Below are 17,278 nucleotides of genomic sequence, written 5' to 3'. Positions count from 1 at the left end.
AGAGGGGCTCATGCTTCCTAGGGCAGCTGAACCCATCCCCAGGAAGACAGGCCATGGGCAGCACACACACGTAGCCTGGTAGCGCTCTGCTCCTTGTCCCTTTTTGACTGAAACATGGCTGTAGCTGGGGGTAGGGGCAGTGCCAGGCCCATCAATAATTCAGCAAGATGGGGAAAAGCTGCAGCTCCTCCAGCACCCCCTATTGCTGGGGCCAGGCTAGTGTTCCCAAGCATGCCTCAGTCTGGCATGTGACTTCTCGCCCTGCAGGTGCTCAGGCAGGAGGGACTGGCTTACGCCACCCTGTGCAGGATCATCTTCTTAGCTTACAGATCCTGGTGTGATTCAACAACCCTCCACCTCTGTCCCCAACTGATCTGGTGGAGGGAACTGAAGATGAAGGCCTCTCAGGCACCATGGATGGGATGGGTGTGTGTGAAGGGGGCAGGGTCCCAGGAGCTGCCCCAGGTCTGGCTGGACAGTTGCATGGGAAGGCCTGTTTGTGAACTCAACTTTTCTGTGGCTGTTCCATTAAACTTTACCCCAAAGCACACCTGGCTCTGTGGGTTTCCTTCCATTCTCCAAGGCCTCCCTGGGGTCTCTGGGAAGTGTGGGCCAGGGAAGGGGGCAAAGGACTAGCATTCGTCTCCTTCCTGCTCAACGCACCATTTTTTCTCTCTGTTCCCGTCTCCTTGTTGCCACTTACTTTAGGTCCAGAAGTGGTGGTGGTGGGGCGGGGGGACAAAATCAGGAACTTGTCATCTGAAGTTTCCAGCCAGGTTTCATGAGACACCCACCTTCACCTGACCACCCTTCCATCTTCTGAGTTTAAAAAGAGAGGCAATTACAACAAGGTGCCCCCCGGATAAGGCTTTGCCAGACTCTCCCCCTGACAGCAACCCACCAGCACATGGCAAGCCCTGTTCCCCAGGGAGGAGGGTCCAACCCCGTGGTACCCCAAGAACTCATTGCCTCTGGTAACAGTCAAGATGCTTACAGAATGGGCTTAAATCAAGATGCATGCAGAATGGGCTTAAATCAGGCCCTGTCCAAATTCCAGGACAAAAGTTCTTCCCATTCCAATCCTCCACTGACTCCTTCTGCCCCCAAGTTGCACATGAAAGGGGGTGTTGGGATCCGGGGCACTCAGGCCATAGGACTCTGCTCAGCGTTTGGAGAGGACCCTGACCCCAGCAACTCAGGGATGGACACCAATTGCAGCGTGATTTATTGGACAAGACGTGCACTTTTCGACAGGGCCTCAGTAACCACGGTTTCCTTCACTGATCAGTACAGGACCAGGGTAAAGGGGCTTAAAGATAAGAAAGACAAACTTCCCATGAACAGATGGGGAAAGAAAGGAGGAAAAAGAGGCATCTCCTCCCTTCCTCCTTCCTTAGTACTCTGGGCCTCCGTTCACCCCGTGCTGGAGTGGGGCTGACCAAGGGAAGCTGGGGGCAGTGTGTGTCACAGCCAGACATGAGCTGAGGCTGTGACTGTCCACTCAGGGTCAAGATGGCCGGGTGGACCATCAACTCTGTCCCCACTCAGGCCCCCAGATGTGGTCACTGTTCCAGGCCCCCCCCACCCACCCCACTGTGGGTATGGTTAAAAAATACAAAAGCGGATCCAATGCAGGATGTCATATGCAAACATACACAGGGACCGAGCTTCTGCAGTCTCTCCTGGCCACAGCCTCCACCGACAGGTGTGGCAGAGGGCAGGTGCGCTGAGGTGCTTGGAGAAGGGTCTCTTCTCCATCCAGGTAGGACGGGCGGCTGCTGTCACTAAGCTTGGGGAAGGTGGTTGATGAAGGAAGAGCAGAGACTGAAGGGTAGGACCAGAGCGGGACTTCTCCCCTCCTCCAGCAGGGGAGGGGGCTGGCCAGTCAGAAGCAGGTTGCTGGTACCTACGGGAAGCCAGTCGGGAAGAGGCTGAGGGGCTGGCTCTCATTGGTGGGCAGCGGAGATCGGTAGCCGTCAAAGTTTCTTGGTATGCTGCCGCTGGTGGAGCCTGAGCTGTTACTCAGAGTCTCGATGCTTCCCTCTCGCTGAAGTTCTGCAAGACACAGGAGAGGGCCAGGCCTGGTTAGGGTTGGGTCTGGGGAGTGGGGGCACCATCTGGGCCAGGCTGCCTGCCTTGAGGCACCATTCTTGGTTCACTTGTGTCCTTCCGCAGGGGGATCCCCGCCTGCTCCCTGGATGGGCAGGGGGCAGCTCAGGTCACAGGAAGGCTCAGCCAGGGGAGGGAAAGCCCCCTGGCCGGCAGACTTTGGTGTGAGAGCACGGTCTCCCTGTTGCGGGAAGCCCTTTAGGCCCGAAGCACAGCCACCCTGAGGATGTGTGTGGACGACACAGCTCTTCACGAGCCCGTACCCACGCCTGCACACACTCATGCTCAGCCAGCATGCCCCCAACTCCACAGGGCCTTCTGTCCGGGCTCTACAGGGGAGGCAGGTGGGGAGAAGCCAGGACACAGGAGGGCCTGCAGCATCCCGGCCTGATCTGTCCCCACCTCTCTCCTGCCCGGCCTGTGCCTGGAGCTTCTGCCTGGCTTTGCCACTCACTCATTCTCTCATGCTCACCCACACAGTCCGTCTGCTGGCCAGGTCTTGGCTCGTCCTTGGCACCTCCTGGCAAGTGTCCTGTTTCCCTGGGAGGGGATGCCTGGTTTGAGAGGGGCCTGTTCCAAGGAAGAGAGGGTCCCTGTTTGCCTGAAGCGCCTCCTTTCTCCTTTCCTCTTAGGCCCCAAGTCTCCTGGAGGCCCCTCAGCATCAACCTGAAGGGCAGGCAGGGAGTCTCGCCCTCCTCCTCCTCTGCCTCCCTGGCCCTGCACATCCATGTTGCCATCTCAGATACGGCAGCTTGATCCATCTCATTCAGCTATGGGCCCCTCAATTGTCCTACCATCTCTTGACCCAAGTCAGGTCCTGGGGTAGGTGGGTTGGGAACGGAATTCCCTGCTTGCTGAGTGCAAGGAAGAACCAATTACTTCTTGGCTTTTTGAAGGTGGTCAGCTCCGCTTCCCTTTCAGTCTCCCCAGGGGGCTTTGACATATGGTCACACACACACTGGACAGTCTCTGGAGTCTGCCCCAAGCCAAGATATGTAGACGTGCAACCTTTCCTTCTCCAAGGGATGCCTGCCTGTGACTGAGGGAGTCTGGCCTGTCCACCCAGGAGTGCAGGACCTCAAAGCAGTCACTTGAAACAGCAAGATGTGCAAAAACGTTGCACTCGTCTGTTCTGGCTTGAGACCTTGGTCTTCACCCTGCAACCGCTCCCAGGCCCCCTGCCACCACACGTGCAGTACAGCTGGCTCTGGTTAGGGAATGAAGGGGTCATGGCCTTCATTCCTGGGCTGGCCAACACCAGCCAGCCAGGAACGAGCCACTGACCCCCACTCCCTGCAGGCTTGCAGCAGTCACAGAGTGGCGTGGGGAGGAGGCGGGCACCTGGATCTGGGGAGGGGAGGGGCCCTGGGGATCCATCAGCCGAGCCTGTCGCCCGGGTCTCGGTGGGACAGTTCACTGGGACACCAGGGCCTCTTGACGAATTGGGGAAAGTAGGGGGATGGGGCTGTGGACAGGGGCCGAGGGCCTGACTATGGTCCCTGACCTCCAAGGGACATTGGCTGCCTGGGAAAGTCAAGAGCTATCTGGATACGGATAGAAAACAAGGCAGGTAGGATCTTTTTTTCCTGCTCCTCCTTCAGTATCACCCTAATCTGGGGGGACAGGCCATTGTGCCGTGAGATGGAGAGGGTGGTAAAGCCAAGGGTAGACCCTGGGGATTCTACATGGAAGCTCCAGACTCCAAGAGACCCCTCTGTTGCCTTCTTTCCCCACAAGCAAGCCGAGGAGTTGTGGGCGTTCTGTCCCACGGCCCTCATGCGCGGCCGGCCCGGCACTAGGGGGCGCTGACAGCAGGGCCAGGCGGGCGGGAGAAGAGCACCGGCAGGAGCAAGAAAAGCAGGGGCTTCCTCGGGATCGGGCCGCCAGACCTAAGGACGAAGGCCCCTGAGGAAGGAGCAGGCAGGGCCACCAGGATGGGGAAGGCTGGCCCCTTTTTACAGCTCAGGGGCAGCTTTAACGGCCTTGATGCAAAATGCCTCCACATCCACACTGCCAAGGAAGCCAGGAAACGGGAGCCTGGGCCCAGGCATGGCACCCCCACCGTCCCTTGGCATAGGCCCCCAGCAAATACCCCAGCAGCCTCCACCAATGAGTCTTCATGGGCGCACTCCAGCCCACCACACCACAGTGCAGGGAAAGCCGCCCAGGGGCTTACAAGACGAACGTCCCGTTCTTGGGGGCCAGGGACAACCTGAGCGCCTTGCTCGCATTTTCCCTTTGCCAGTTAGGCCCGGGTAAGATGGATGGGGGCAGCGTTCTCCGTCGCCCCCGCATCCCAGGGTAAGGTAACCAAGGCTCTGCTGAACTTCTCCCTCCTCTGCCTCTGCCCTGGCTAAGCCTGCACTGTTTGCCTCGGTCTCCTGACTCCAGGTCACCCACTCTATGCCAAAGCCAGAGTGGGCTGTCTACAGCACAGCCCTCATCTTGCTTTTCCTCTGCGTAAAAGCCTTCAGCCACTCCTAACAGTTCCCAGGGCAAGGTCTGAACTCCCCAGCACTATGAAATGGCCTTCCATGACCTGCCGCCAACCCCTCACTAGTGGTACCCATTATTATGTCTGAGACACAAAAGTGATGAAGCTGTGTGGTGTTTGGACCCATCCAGGTGGTTCTAGGCCTCTGGGCCTGTGCTCATGTAACTTGCTCTGAAAAGCCCTTCACTGGCTCCCTGGGCCCCAGAACACCTACTCATCTTCCAAAGCTTAGCACAAGTGTCCACTCCTCTGTGAGCCCGTCCTGTCCCCCGAGCAGAGCCCGCCAGACCCTACCCTGCGCTGTGCTGACTCCTAGCCCAGGCCCCCTCATCCTCCCACGTGTCTCATCTAGGGGACACCCAGGGGGGTTCTGTGCCTTATCTCTGTATCCCTAGTGGCCTGGAAAATCATGGGTGCCCTAAACATTTCTAGCATGAATGAATGAATGAATGAATGAATGATGTGGTAAGGGGAGGTAGGGGCCCATTCTTCAACACAGATTAACAGTGAAAGAAACAGGGGCCTGCTGGCCCCGGGGCAGCTTTGTGGGCGCTTTTCTCCACGCCTCCTGTCAGACCCCTTCTGTTCCTCCCCCTGCAGGCAGGGGTGTGTGTGGGAAGTGGAGGGGAGGAGGGCTGCTCAGATTCCCCCCTCCAAGTCATCCCGGCCGCCCAGCCCTAGGAGCAAGCGGCAAATGGAAATGTGTGGCCTTACCTTCCTCCATCCCGAACGCATGCTTTGTTACTGTTGGGTTGCTCACGGACGCTGGGCTGTTGGCATTGTTTTTTTTTTCCTTTTTTTTTCCCTTTTGAAAAGAAAAGCATTGAGGAATCTTTTTGGAAAAGATATGGACAACGATTGAGAAGTACACTGATCTCTGCAAGCAGGTGGAGAGGTGTCAGGAGGCGCAGGGGCACACCGTGAGGAGGGGGAGCTTGCAGTCAAGGAGGACAGTGACATGCATGTGTAGGGGCTGGGGACCAATCTGTCTTGGGGGTCCCAGAGATGGATCTGCTGTGACAGAGGGGGCCAAGACCTCGTTCAGAGTGGGGGAGGGGGAGAGGAGTCACAGGTTCAACATGAAGAACAGTTTTAGGAAGTGGGAGGGGTAGGGACCTACGGCCCATGCAGTGCCAGATGGGACCCCATGCGGGTGGGTTGCCAGAAGAGGACAGGGAAACAGACTGCAGTTTTCAGGGATGCCCTTGGACCTTCTGACTCAGTGGCCCAACTCCTGGCTGCTGCCCTCCTCCCCAACTCCCAAGACCCCCAGGTCTGGGCAGCTGTCCTGTGGTTGAGGTGGACCTGTGGGGGAAGTCCATCAGGAACCTGCCAGGGCCCGGAAGAGAGTGCTGGGGGCTCTGTGGCAGGAACTGAGGGAAGTGTCCCCAGCCGCCTCCCCCCTTAGAGGTGTGGAGATTCTGGTCAGTGGGAAAAGCTTTAAAAGAGCTTGTTCTCCAGGCCCCAAAGTAGGGTAGGAGAGGAGGAGTGGCTTCCAGGCAAGTGGCTAGACCCAGTCACCTCATTGTGACCTTGCATTCTCCAGGGATGTGGTCCCCTGGGTGGTGGGAGCTATATACCCACATTGCAGAGAGCAAAACCAAGGAAGAGGAAGCAACCACTTGCCCTGGTTCTTCACCTCCCACCCCCACCCCCCAAGAAAGAATGGGTGCTGGTGCGGGCCACAGGGTGCTGGCAGCTCCGGCATCACTAAGACCGGCCCCCATGCCCATGCTGGAGAGCCATTCCCTGTTGGCTCATATTGAAAATGGGCCTGTTACCCGCAGCTGCCCCTCTATGCCTTGGGCCAGGATGGACAGCCCCCGGGGTAGGGGGGTGATGAATGAGTAGCAACTGAAGGAAAGGTGCCTCCGCTCTCATGAAACAAGTGAAGGATGAGACAGCTTGATCCTTGGCACTACTGTTCTCAGGGTGAAAAAAAAAAAAAGCAAGGTGGATGCTCATGCTGTCCCACTCCATATGAAGCCCATCCAAACTCAGAGGTGTCAGAGGGGGCTGGCCTTTTTAGAGAGAAGCAACCCTGGTCACTTGGGAGCGTGTACCCAGGGAGATGGGGTGGGGTGGGGTCGCTGTCTGTCTGTGAGGAGGCAAGGGCATGGCTGCCCACACCTCGCCCTACTCCTGAGCTGGGCCGTGCAGCATGGGCCCATGCCCCTCTACCCACAGTGCAGTGTTGTGGCCCCTTTGCCAGGCTGTGAGTTGATGGGCAGCAGACTCCCCGGGAGGGGTGAAATGTGGAGGGCACAGGGCCTGTGTGAGACGCAGGGAAAGCTGGAGAGGCCAAACCAGGGGCCCCAGCAGCAGGTCGGAGGTGAAGTCGAGCCAGGTGCAGTGGCTCACACCTGTAATCCCACACTTTGGGAAGCCAAGGCAAGGGGATCACTTGAAGCCAAGAGTTCAAGACCATCTTGGGCAATACAGCAAAACCGTGTCCAAAAATTAAAAGATTAGCCAGGCGTGGTAGCACGTGTCTGTAGTCCCAGCTACTCAGGAGGCTGAGGCAGGAAGATCCCTTGAGCCCAGGTGCTCCAGGCTGCAGTGGGCTATGATTGTGCCACTACATTCCAGCCTGGCATCTCAAAAAAACAAAAACAAAAAACAAAAAACAGTGAGGAAGTCCTGCTTTGGGCTTGGTGTTCTCTGGGTCTCTTCCAAGCTGGACGTCTGGCCAATCGAAGGCCCTGAGAAAAGCTCCTCTGGCTTTGGAAGCGGGGGCATTGAGCCCTAGTCTCAGGGACCTGAGAGGGGCCAGGGAGGACAGTGCTCTGTGTGTGTTTAGGAAGAGGCTGCCTGGGGCCCCTGGTTCAGCCTTTGGGCAGCTCTGGCACTTCTGTCACCACAAAAGGAGTAGCGTCCATGGCTCTGTACATGAGCATTGATGCTGCCCACTGAAGGGACTGGCAGAGCACTGTGACTGGGCCCTGGCTACATTTCTCCACCCACGCTGACTGGTGGGAGGAGGATGAGATCTTACGGTCCAGTCTGACCCTGCACCCACAGCTCTGCCTGCTTCCAGCAATGAGCAGGAGGATGAGGATGTTTCCCCTGGCCAGTCCATCCCCCAGCCTCAGAGAACCCCAGAAGGCAGAGGGGCAGTGTCTGCCCAGGTTGGTGGAGGCGTTTAGGGAAGTGGTTAAGAGCACAGCCCCCGGCCACTTGCTACCTGGGAGACTTTGGGAAAGTTACTCGAGTCTTTGTGCCTCAGGTTCCCGAACATGAGGTTAACAATGTCTGTGTCATGGCCTGGTTCTAAGAATGAAATTAAATAATGCATGTAGAGTGCATTACAAAGTGCTCAACGCTTCCAGTCAGCAAATGTGAGTTACTATTATTGCTGCAATCGGATTAGTCATTGTGATGATCCACAGGACTACAGGGTCCCTCTCCAGCCTCCCTCCCCAGCAGGTGTCTCTGCCATCCAGGCCCTCACCAGCTTGGCTTCCACTGGAGCTTGGGAAGGATTCTTTCTTTTTAATCAAGAGATGGCCCAGGGAGGAAGATGGCAGATGTGTGTTTACAGCTTTTCATTTCCCTCCTCGCCTCTTTGCAAATACCCTCTTCCAAGATGGAAAATAAATTTCCAACCCTGTTGACATGCATCGATTTTTCCCTCCTGCATCCACCTCTCAGCTCTCCCACATCAGCAGGGACTGTGGTTAAGACCCTTGCTGGGGCTGGGCTCCGGGGTGGCCCAGGGGAGCGGATGGCTTCGCAGCACACAGCAGTCAGCAGAGCTGCCCGCGCTTGCCCAGTGCCTGGCTTTGAGAAGGTTTGCAACCAACAGCTTCAGTACCTTCTGCCTGGGGGTTCCTGAACGGGGAGTGAGGTACGCAGTGGGGGAGGTCATCTCATTAGAAGGTCAGGCATTTTCTGCATTCTCCCTTGATGGGACATGTGAAGAGGTGACCAGCGGGTCACGTGACTGCTCTAAGTTCAGCAAATGAACCATATGGGGTCTGCCCCAAGCGATCAACTTGGTCAGCAAGGGGCCTGCACACGGGGCCCTTATGTCCTGCAAACAGGACCAGCTATGCAAAATGGGGCTTGGAGAGAGAGAGGGAGAGACTTAAGTGGAGGGAAGACTTGAGCAAATTGTGTGGGGCTGGGCAGGGTTGGCAGCCTCCTGGTGCTGGTGCTGGCGCTGGCACCTGGAGAGGTGGTGGCCCAGGCAGACGTGGCTCCGGGCTGCTTGTCTTACACCAGTCCTGTGCCTGAAAACAACTGCTGTCTCTTCCAGAGCGTGGTTGAGGGGGCGGGGGCCTGCTCTGTGAGACAGAGATGGAGTTGGCTGAGATTGGCTTTAAACCCCTGACAGCCTTGTCAGAGACCACACTCTGGGATGGAGCCAGCCTCAGCCCCCAGGGCACTTTTTAGGAGGTGAAAAGTGCAGCAGTTAAAGGCAGCCCTGCTTCCCACCGCACTGAGCATACCCACCTCCCAGGCTGCCTGGCTTCCCTGCGCTTTCCCGCTTTCCCTCTTCCCCACCACCCGCCCGCCAGGCTTCACCCTGCAGTGTGGGGCTCCCCTCCCCACCAGGTTCCTCCCTCAGGCTTCAGAGCTCGCTGCCATGCCCACAGACCAGGGGTCCTCTTTGCCTACCAGCAGTGAGCGCTTGGGAGGACGGGGGGCTGGGACTAGCAGGGACTGAGAAGGGAGTCCCCTTTCTCCTCTGGCAGCAGAGTACATGCGGTCACCGGTGCTGACCCAGCTCCTATGTCGCTGGTTTGGATGTATCTGAGGACTGGCTGGAGCCATGCTCGGGATCGGCCAGATGTGGGAGAAGCCCTGCCCTGCCACTCCCTGTGGACGGCCCAGGGAGGAGGAGGACTGTGCTAGGAGGCCGAGACTTCGCTGTGGCCTCGGTTCTGTCACAGATGTGCCAAATGACCTGGGCAAGTCACTTCACTTCTCATCTGTGTCAGCATCTGTGGCACAGGAGGGGGAGGGTCTGCTCTAGTGACCTCACCGGGTGTGTACGGCTCTAATGAGAAAAGCATGCGGCGGGCTTTAAGAAGCAGAACCCGTACTGGACATGCACGTGAAACTGGGTAAAAAACACGCTTTGCTGCCTCTGCTGTCTTTAGCAGCGGAGGGCCCCCCAGGAGAGGGGTTGAAATGTCTCTCCTAGCTCCAGCTACTCCGTGCCAACCTGGGGGGCAGAGCCTTGGCTGATGCCATTTAGGGTGGACTCAGTGCTGAGGGGCATGGCAGGTGGGCGTGGGGGATGGAGAATGCCCGGCCAGGTGCTGCCACGCCACCACTCTGTGTGGATGCCAATGAGGGGCCTGGAGGAGTCTCAGGCACCGGCACACAGGCCTGCTCTGCCCGGCTATGAAGAGCGGACAGGGCTTGGAGACTCGTCCTTGGCACTAGGTGCTGGCAGCTGGCCTTGACCTGCCTGTGTCCTGAAGTCCAGCCCTGAAGCTTGGAAGACCCACCCTAGTTCCCAGGAAGGGGTCTCCCCGAGCTGCCCTCCAGCGTGACGAGATAGCACTGAACCCTGCAGACCACAGGAGAGCGGCTGTCCTTTGAGAGCTGCTGGCCGGCGGGCCAGAGCCACATCTGCTTCTCATTCAAACGTCCAAATGTAATTAAATTCCCTACGACGCAGCGGAAGAGTTTGGTAAGATGTGGCTTTTCCCTTTTCCATCAAGGTTAAGAAATCACAGTCTCTCATTCCACAGGCAGACGCGCGTTCCTCCCTGCCACTGGTCCGTCCTATTCTGCAAAGGCAAAGGCCTGTGCTCTTATCTGTTTTCTAGAGCTTATGGGGCTGGGGCCAGCATGGGATACACGGATCTCCCCGACCCCCATGTTCCATTTACCCACCTGAGAAGATTAACAGCTGAGGCCAAAGCTGCGGGCTTGCGGCCGTGCAAGACAGTGCGCTGGAGGTTCAGGGGTGGGGGTGGTGAGTTAGTGCCCCTACTCCTTCTGAAAGGGTCTCCCCGACCCTGAGGAGACAGCACTGTGCCCAGGCTCACCTCAGTGACACACCAGTGTCCTTCCACTGCTGGGATGTGGGGGTGTCTTAATACCCTGCTGAGGGGACCCCGGCTTGCTTTGTAGCTCCTCACAGTAGGAAGTGCTTGAGGGTTATGATTCTGGAGTCTTTGGGACAAGGACCTCCCTGTACCTGGCCTGGCCCTACAGCCCAGGGCAGGGTGAGGCCCTTCCCCACCTCTTACTTCTCACCTTGGGGCCCTGGGACTGCTGCAAGGAGGCGCCCCTCTCCCCGCCCCCTCCCTGAACACAAAAGAGGAGAGGTATGGGAGATGGTGGAGGAATCCGTCTAATAGACAAGGCCCAGAGTGGTGCCTGGCCCTCTCCAGGAATCTCCAGGACCTCCATGTCTCTCAGGACTGTTTGCCACTTCTGGCCTGGAAGGGCTCTGGACAGCTGAAGGGACAGCAGGGTCCAAGGTGCAGTCCTCTGTGAGAGGGGGTGCCCTCTTTCAGGCTTCAGTGCCTCTGCCCCTCGGCCTCCTGCCCAGGACTTCCCCATATCCAAATCCAGGCAGAATGGTCCCTGGAGGGCTGCTTTTCCCGGCTTCCCTTCCCACTGGAGGATGTTCTGTTCATGGCTTCTTTCAATTCATGGCATTTATGACTTTCATGGTGATGGTTCCATTTTCCTTCCCCTATGCCAATTTTTCTAATCATTGTGGTACAGGCTTTATGAGAGTTTCTTTCTTTCTTTCTTTCTTTTTTTTTTTTTTTTTTGGAGACAGGGTCTTGCTCTTTCACCCAGGCTGGAGTGCAGTGGTGCAATCTCAGCTCACTGCAACCTCCACCTTCTGGGTTCAAACAATTCTCCTGGCCAGGCGCGGTGCCTCATGCCTGTAATCTCAACACTTTGGGAGGCCAAGGCGGGTAGATCACCTGAGGTCAGGAGTTCGAGACCAGCCTGACCAACATGGTGAAACGCCGTCTCTACTAAAAATGCAAAAAATTAGCTGGGTGTGGTGGCGAGTGATTGTAATCCCAGCTACTGGGGAGGCTGAGGCAGGAGAATCCCTTGAACCTGGGAGGCGAACATTGCAGTGAGCTGAGGTCGCGCCATTGCACTCCAGCCTGGGCAACAAGAGTGAAACTCTGTCTCAAAAAAAAAAAAAAAAAAAAGCCAAAAAACAAAAACTGATTCTCCTGCCTCAGCCTCCCGAGTAGCTGGGATTACAGGCACATGCCACCATGTCTGGCTGATTTTTGTATTTTTAGTAGAGATGGGGTTTCACCATGTTGGCCAGGCTGGTCTCAAACTCCTGACCTCAGGTGATCCACCCTTCTCAGCCTCTCAAAGTCCTGGGATTACAAGCGTGAGGCACCGCGCCCGGCCCCAGGCTTTATGAGAGTTTCTTAATAAGTGGGGGTATTTTTCATTTTGAAACAAGGTGTCCTGAAAGTTAATGACTTATTGCAGCTGTGGCTGCTACCCAGAGACCAATGGGGGTTGGGGAGAGGATGACCAGGCTGGGGATAGGAGAGAATTTTCTAGATTAATAATGCTGTACTGAGGTTGAGGTCCCTTTAAGACTCCTGGCCAGCTCCCGTGTTAGAGTCCCAATGCTGCTCACAGCAACCCTACCAGAGAACCAGAACCACGTACAGGCACACATGGCATCTGTGTGCTGAAGAATGCTGGCCCTGGGGACAGGCGCACACACGCGAGTTGGTGTGAACCAACCAATCCCAGTGTCACTGACCTGGCTCTAAAGAGGAAGAGCTTTTTAGGTTTGTTTCCAAATGGCAAACCTGAGTTTAGTAATAGATTTAACTTCTCGGTGGCATTTGGCATCTGGTAGCCCTGACAGCAGTGAACAAGGTTTGAAGTTAAATAACCCAGTTCTTGGTCTAGTGTTCTAGGCCAAGCCTAGCCAAAGGAATGGTGTTGGGGCACGGCCTCTGTTGCCTTCTTTGGGGTCCCAGCCTGTGTCTCAAGCCCACACGCCGTGGCTGGGAAAGGATCACAGTCTCAGCTAATTGTGGTGGTGCTGCCGCCCGTCCAGATGGAAAAGGCCTGGCTGATGCCCGTCTGCCTTTGTGCTGTGCTCGCAGACTGGCTGCTGGTGCCGGGGCTCTATTCATTATTCAATTCAGCTGGCTCAGGCGAGCCTTTCCATTTGCTTCTCCAGGAGGAATAACAAATCTAGAAATGCAATTCCACTTTGGTGTATTAAGATATTGATTTGCCTGTCGGGTGGAAGTGCATTTGTTCTGTCAGCCCTCCCGTGGGTAGGAAGGGGTTAACCAAATGTTTATCACAAGGCTGGCTTCAGAGTTGAAAGTAATGTGATCAGTAATGAATTTTGTGTTACATTAGGTTGTATAAATGGACAGACAAGCGCAGACAACAAGTGGCCAGGAGTCGGGGCTAATCTAATGATGTAAAAATAGAGACAGCACCAATTATACTAGGGGCCAGCTCCAGGCTCCTGCAGGGACTGCAAATGAATAGGTACAAATCAAATTACTCACTAATAGACGCACTACAAGAGGGGCAGTCAATGGTAAATGCATTAGAGCCTAGTGACCTCCCTGCTCTGCACAGCAGAGTCCGAAAATTTGACTTCCATCTTCAAAGTGGGGGGCAGGGAGTGGCGTTCTCAAAGAAACTCTTGTTGGGTGAAGGATGGCAACCACTCCCCATCCCAAACCAGTCCCCTTCCAGAAGGGACCTCCCGTCTGAGCTGACCCCTGCCCTCCCTAGAGGGCTCCTGGGCCTGGGCACGGCGGGGTAGGAGGGCACCCTCTTGAGGGACAAAAGAAGCAATGGGACAACCCCTTCCACATAGGCAAAGATAGGACGTTACATACCAAAACACTTCACAGCCACGTGTCTCTCGGGGGGGAAGGTTTTTACTGCTACGTCAAGGGCTGTGTCTGTATTGAAAATAAAATATTCCTTTAAAGAGGATCACAGACTGGACCTTTAAGAGAGCAGGAAGAGCTGAGATCAAAGTGAGTCGATACCCAAATCTGGTTTGACCACTGAGAGCTTTGCGGGGGTGTTCATGGTCTGTTCCCAGGCACAGCACATCTAGGGTTTTACGGATTTCTCACTAGCCTAAACTGGTATCATCCTTCCCTCTCTCCCTCCCCCCCAGTCCAGCTGCCTGAGTTCCTACACTCCTGCCTGCTGCACAGGGCTGGGGTAGGGAAGGATGTAGAGAGAAAGCCGGCATCCTGGGTAACCCCTCAGATTTTCTTCCTCCTCTCAGCTTCCATGGATTTAGAAACCAGGTCTGAAGTTCAAAGCTGCATGGCAGTGTGTGGTTGGGCTGCTTAGAGAAAGGTCACAAAGACCAGCTCAAGGGCACTAGCCACGGGATCCTACTCAGCTCTCAGTGGTCAGGGATGGATAACGCATGAAACCGAGAAACTCCAGGCCTTATAAGGACCCAGCTCAGGCTCATACTCCTCCAACCCACCCCTCGGGTCAGCACCAAACAGTCACACACAACAGCGTGGAGATGGCACGCTGGCCCTGGCCAACTGGAGCCGGGAGATGATGGGAACATTCCAGGAAAAAGAACACAGCGGGCACGGAATGGAAAAGTCATCCTGAACACATGACACGACTGGATGGCGCTTCTCCCAAAACTCAATGAAGGGTGCAGAGGGGTAGAACTGCAAGCTAACGGGCTACACCCTATAAAACATATGTGGGTAACGGGAGGGCTGCGAAGCCTGGTGCTGGGGGATTTTGCCAGCAAATTTAAAAATGTCTTATGCAGTGGGCCGGCAGGTCCCTGGGGGCAGGGGTGAGGTGGGAGGAGGAGTGGGCAGGAAGAAATAAGGAAAAGGCCAAGGCTGGAAAGCTGTTTCCGGGATGGGTGCTCCAAAATGCCTTCTTCTACTAGGGAACTTCACTTCTCTGTTAAGTTCAATCGGATTGGCTTGGCTTGGCCTTCTTGGTACAGTGCTCTATGGCTTCTAGGAGCCAAGACTCTGGATTCCTAAAGGGTCAGAGGGTCATTGCCAACTTTCATTTTCTGTGAGCAAGTGTGTCTCCCTCTTTCAGGAGCCACCACATCCAGGGGGTGGCCTCCACATCTCGGGCCATGTTTTGAGAAGGCAGAGGGGCAGAGGCAGGGGCAGAAGGGAAAGGTGGGAATTTAACCATCCATGACTGCGTTCAACTTTGTTCAGAATCTCACACCTCACAGAAAGGTCAGTGGTTAAAAGTCAATACTGTGGCAGAGGAGGAGGAACAGGGAGAAATCCTCCCTTTCGTTAACCATTTACCTATGTTAATGCTTCCAGAGGAGAGCCTATGCTCTGGGGGTCCAACAGCCCTCCCCCAGCCCCTCGGTCCAAGCCTGTGCCTTTCCACAGTAATTCCTGCTTTCATGTTGGGGCAGCACCTGGAGAGGGGACTCTGAAGGGTCACAGAGGTCACAGTGGCACTTCCTCCTTGTTGATAGGAATCACTGTGCCTTGGTGAAAGAGTTGAAAAGTGACTTTAGACAACTAAGAAATAATGCAGAGGAGAGTCTCAGCCCAAACTGCCATTACAGCTCTGCCCCTGGTGGGGCTTCCAGTAGCCTTAGTGACGAAAGTGGGGTGGGGGAAATGATCTACTCAGAATCAGATTTGAGACCTGGCCAGAAACTAACAAGTGTGACTTTTAATCAATAACTATTCCCATTGCTTTGACTGGCTTTCATTTACCTCTCGGGGGCCACAAAAACCCATCCAGTCACTCAACAAACATTACCTGAGGCTCAGCCTGGCTCTCCTGCCAGTGCTGGTTGCTGGGCAGGGAGAAGGCTGGTGGTTGGGGATAACAAAGATGATCAGACTCGGTTCAAAGAACCAGTAGTGGGTCAAGACATTCGCGGGAGTATGGGTGAGGGAGGGGCTGAAGGGACCACCAGGGCCGGCCCTTTTCCAACGGCAAAATGAAGGGAATTGGTGAGCAAGTTAATGGAAAAGGCAGCATACACTCTTTGCCCAGGGCCAAGTATCCAGCAAGCAGGTGGTGCAGAAATTCAGAGACAGAGAGAGTTGCACACATTTGGCTTCACGGTCAGGGAAAGCAACACAGAGGAGGTGAGATTTGAGCTTGGCCTAAGACGACGACTGGGCAGGATGGGAGGGCAGCGGTCTCCTGAGAGGTGACCAACATGCACCAGGGCCAGGTAACAGGGTGGATGCTGGGGATGCTGGGACCCTATATTGGCAGGAAGGTGGAGGAGGTGAAATCTGCAGAGGTTACTGCAGAAGGGGAGGTGGGAGGTCAGGCTGGAAAGGAAGGTGGGGAAGGCCTGTAAGAGACAAAAACATGATGGCAAGGAGCCTGGGTGCAATGTGCAGGCCTGGGCACTTTCTGAGCAGGGAAGTGCGACGGCAGTCAAGGCAGGCCCTGCTACTGACAGTCCCCTTCCTCTGCTGGATCCCTGCTTATTCTGAATAAAAGGTGAGAATAACTGATAAAACTCCAACTCTTCAGACTAGGTGAGACCGGCAGGATCTTAATAACTGGAATCTCTTCTCAGATATCTTATTTTAATCCCACATTTTTAGTTATACTCTCACTTCAAATCTTTCGTTTCCTCCTTTGTAAACCGGAGAGGGGAAGGTCTACCTGGCAGTCCTCTGACAATTAGAGGACATTTATGTGGCAGGCAGAGTCTGAGGCGTACAAGTCCCATGGGAGGTGTGGCCACTGCTACCGTGGAGAGGAGTAAATGAGAGACCGGGTGCTCCCTGCAGCGGCCAGGACATCAGAGTTATAGGAGGCCAACGATTACTGCATTTACTAGCTCCTCCTCCCCACACTGTGTCACAGAGGAAGAAACTGGCCCAGAGAGGGAAAGACACTTCCCCAGGGTCACAGGCTTCCCCCATTTCTTGATAAGGGCTTCATATCCCATTGGAAAGGGGAAAAAAACACCACATTCTTCCCAATAGCGGGAGCTTGGTGCTGGGAACTGAAAGGACTCTCAGATTTGGCCTCTCCTGCCAGTGGAAAATAGCTAGGAATAGGCAATGCGACACTGAACTGAGACACAAATAGCAACACCAACAACGCCACCCCTGCCGAGGCCACCGGCTGTCCCACAGTCTCACTGGTGCAGCTGCTCCCTCTTGTCCCGAGTAGGGACGCTTGTGACCTGCTGGTGGGACTGGGCCCTCTATCTGGTGGCCCTGTGCCTCTGGGGACACTTTCTTCTCTCACCCTCAGCAATCAGGGCATTAGGCGCTGGGGAGTTCCAGCTTTGCCTCTGCATCCTAGAAAGACCATTCCCTGTGGGCAGGGGAGCACTCCTGACTTCCACTTGGTGCAGCTCAGCTAGGGAGGCCCAGTGGGAAGCTGGGGGTAGAAGTCAGAGAGAAACAGACCCACCGTTCAGTATTGTGGCCTCCTCTGGGGCTTTAATCTCTTTGAGGGTAGGAAACTTGTCTCTCTTATTTTTCTCCAGTCTATTGGGGAAGAAACTGGCAGATACCGATAGAGAACCTGCCTGCCCCAACCACAGAAAGAACATGTTGGACCACTGATGAGGTCATTAAGAGAAGATACTGAGAGAACTTTTGTAGATGCTGTAGAAGGAGGAAAACTCCAGGGCCCAATTAGATAAGGCAGAGGAAAAGCCCTAGGTTCTGGCTAAGTTGCTTGGGTGATAGCATTTGCTGAGGAACTTGGTGTTGC

General features: G+C 55.4%; 1 protein-coding gene across 9 annotated transcripts in view; it reads right to left on the bottom strand.

The window, feature by feature from the left end:
* Positions 1–1,202: 1,202 nt before the first annotated feature.
* The window catches only part of BCAS3 (BCAS3 microtubule associated cell migration factor), a 727,466-nt gene continuing 711,390 nt past the window's right edge, over positions 1,203–17,278 (bottom strand). For 4 of the 9 annotated variants that reach the window (XM_055257582.2, XM_055257584.2, XM_055257587.2 and 1 more), the window contains one exon: positions 1,203–2,055. In XM_055257582.2, coding sequence (XP_055113557.1) covers positions 1,907–2,055 — 149 coding nt within the window. In that variant the 3' untranslated portion in view covers positions 1,203–1,906. Of the gene's footprint in view, positions 2,056–5,317; positions 5,409–13,437; positions 13,504–17,278 lie in introns of all 9 variants that reach the window. The other 5 variants (XM_055257583.2, XM_055257586.2, XM_055257589.2 and 2 more) reach the window with 3 other exon arrangements.

The sequence above is a fragment of the Symphalangus syndactylus genome, chromosome 20, assembly GCF_028878055.3.
Source record: "Symphalangus syndactylus isolate Jambi chromosome 20, NHGRI_mSymSyn1-v2.1_pri, whole genome shotgun sequence".
Classification (NCBI taxonomy): Eukaryota; Metazoa; Chordata; class Mammalia; order Primates; family Hylobatidae; genus Symphalangus; species Symphalangus syndactylus.
The sequence above is the reverse complement of the archived record's forward strand: the minus strand, read 5'-3'. Positions and strand labels throughout refer to the sequence as shown.